This window comes from Capsicum annuum, unplaced genomic scaffold (genome assembly GCF_002878395.1).
Source record: "Capsicum annuum cultivar UCD-10X-F1 unplaced genomic scaffold, UCD10Xv1.1 ctg44171, whole genome shotgun sequence".
In the NCBI taxonomy this organism is placed as follows: domain Eukaryota; kingdom Viridiplantae; phylum Streptophyta; class Magnoliopsida; order Solanales; family Solanaceae; genus Capsicum; species Capsicum annuum.
Window position 1 is genome coordinate 555 of NW_025851679.1, and position 2,406 is coordinate 2,960.

Below are 2,406 nucleotides of genomic sequence, written 5' to 3' on the forward strand. Positions count from 1 at the left end.
ATGACCTAGAAAGCGAATAGAAGTTTGAAAGAGCTTCATTTTTCTAGCACTTATTACCAAGCCATTTAGTTTAACAATCTTAAAGAAAGTATTAAGATGTTTAAAGTGAGAATCAATGTTCTCAGAAAAGATGAGTACATCATCAATGTAAACGATTGACATGTAAGAATAGTCATTAAAAATGTTATTCATGATATTTTGAAATTCGGATGGAGCATTTTTAAGCCCAAAGGGTAAGACATTCCATTCGTAGTGTCCGAAAGGGACATTGAAGGCTGTCTTATATTTATCCTTTTCAGCAATCTGAATTTGCCAGAAACCTGACTTCATATCAAATTTGCTGTAAAGATTAGCTTTGTAGGTTCTTTTAAGAAGATCCCTTTTATTTGGAATGGGATGCCTGATCCATTTCAGGACAGCATTTAAAGGCTTGTAATTTATCACAAGCCGGGGAGTTCCTCTTTCCTTTTCAACACAATTATTTACATAGAATGCTGAACAACTCCATGGGGAGTTAGAGGGTCTAATGATTCCCTTTTCAAGAAGATGATTGATTTCTGTTTTACAGATTTCCATCATCTCATGATTCATTTGGATTGGTCTGGCTTTTGTAGGGATGTTTTGTTCATCGAAGCCAGGGATATAGGGAAGTTCTACGAGGTGTTTTTTGCGTTCCCAAAAAGCATTTGGCAATTCAGAGCAAATCTCGTTTTCAAACTTCTTCTGGAGAATGGAGAGTTTACTAAGCATCTCCGGGGTTTTTAAAGTTTGCTCAATACGCTTGAGCTGAACATCACCTTGCAAGTAGTGAAGATGAGAAAAAAGACGATTAATCTTAAAGATAGTTTCGTCTTTGATGCGCTGCTGCTCATGAGAAGGGAGCGGACGCAGTAGAGGGAAAAATAGTTCAGTATCCAACAAAGTTGTATGAATACCATCGTAATTACTTTGGTAAGGTCGGATCTGATTGATAAAAGGAATCCCTAGAATGATATCTTCTGTGATATCTTCTGTAATGACAAAATCGTTGATAAGGCAGACGCCGTTGTTACAGACATGGGCTTTGCGAAGTTGATAATCAATTCGCATTTTTTCTCCCGTGGCCGAGTATAGCTGCGAGGTACTTTTTTGAAGATACCTAGTAGGTATGAGGCCTTTGACAATACAATTACTGTCGGCGCCAGTGTCGAAAAGAGCTACTTTGTTTAGTACAAAGTCATTGTTAATAACGATTTTTATTGCGATGTGTTCACTGTAGGCCTTGATGGCTGCTACAGTCGTAGAGGTAGAAGGAAGGGTAGAGATTTCTTCTCCGGGAAAAGAAATGGGTTCATTAGTCGGAACGCTGATAGGAGGAGATGGAGCCGTAAAAGCTTTTGGTGAGGCTGACTGTAGTACTTGTTCTGTTAGAACATGTAGTTCGACTTAATCTAGCCGAACCTTAAGGTTTTTGATTTCTCCTTTCAACATGGAGATTTCACCCTTAAGTTCTGCTATGGAAGGTTCTGAGGGAGGATTAAATTTAGCCATAACTCTAGTCATAGAGAAAGGTTGAACAATCGGTTTTGGTTTGGAAGTGCTTTCATCGGCAGAAAGCACAAGACGTTTGAGCTCTTGGAGGTACTTAGTTCTAAGCTCGTCGTCGTTGATATGTTCGATGATATCAAACAAGATTTCCTTTGGTTTGTCAGTAATGACATTGATAACTTTTCGTGAGCAGATACAGAAAGTGCCCTTGCACTCGCAATCTTGCCCTGATTAGGAACTATCAGACTCATAAGCGGTGTTGAGGAAATCTTCATCGCTATATTCATCTTCGGAAGAGGAATAAGAGTCAGATGCTTCAGAGGGGTCTTCCATAATAGAGAAGAGTTTTTCTTTGGTTTCATCAGGTAGATCAAGAAGATTGATCTTCTTCCGTTTACCCGATGTGCAATCTTTCGCCCTATGGCCGGTCTTGCCGCAAGTCCAGCAGGTATCTTTAGATTTTGTGAAAGATTTGCGCCTGGTTTTTCGGCGGGGCTTGCCTGACTCCTTATAAGAACCTTCTTTATAGGAAGTCTTTGTTTTTGGATAAGACTTTTTATGCCGTTTTGGGGCCATTCTTTTATGCCTCTTTCCGTCATGGAGGTCAGTAAAACCATAATCTTGGCAGAAGGTTGTCAGACCGTATTTGTGATTCTGCTTCAACTGTTGTTTAAGCTTAAGGTCTGTACAGAGTTCTATCCCCGTAGTGGTAATGAAACTTACTAAGTCTCCGTAGGTGAGTATGTTGTAAGGAATTTGACCCTCAAATCTATCCTTAAGTTTTGTTCGGACTTTATCTGCAAATAATGGGGGAAGGCCACTGATGAATCTCTCCTTCCAGAAGTCATTATTGCAGTCAGGTCTGATCATGACTTTAAC

At 39.6% G+C, this 2,406-nt stretch overlaps 1 protein-coding gene across 1 annotated transcript; it reads right to left on the bottom strand.

The window, feature by feature from the left end:
- Positions 1-1,758: 1,758 nt before the first annotated feature.
- On the bottom strand, positions 1,759-2,397 carry LOC124892138. The gene has a single exon (XM_047403550.1). It carries the CDS (start codon positions 2,395-2,397, stop codon positions 1,759-1,761), a length of 639 nt encoding a protein of 212 aa, XP_047259506.1.
- Positions 2,398-2,406: the final 9 nt, after the last annotated feature.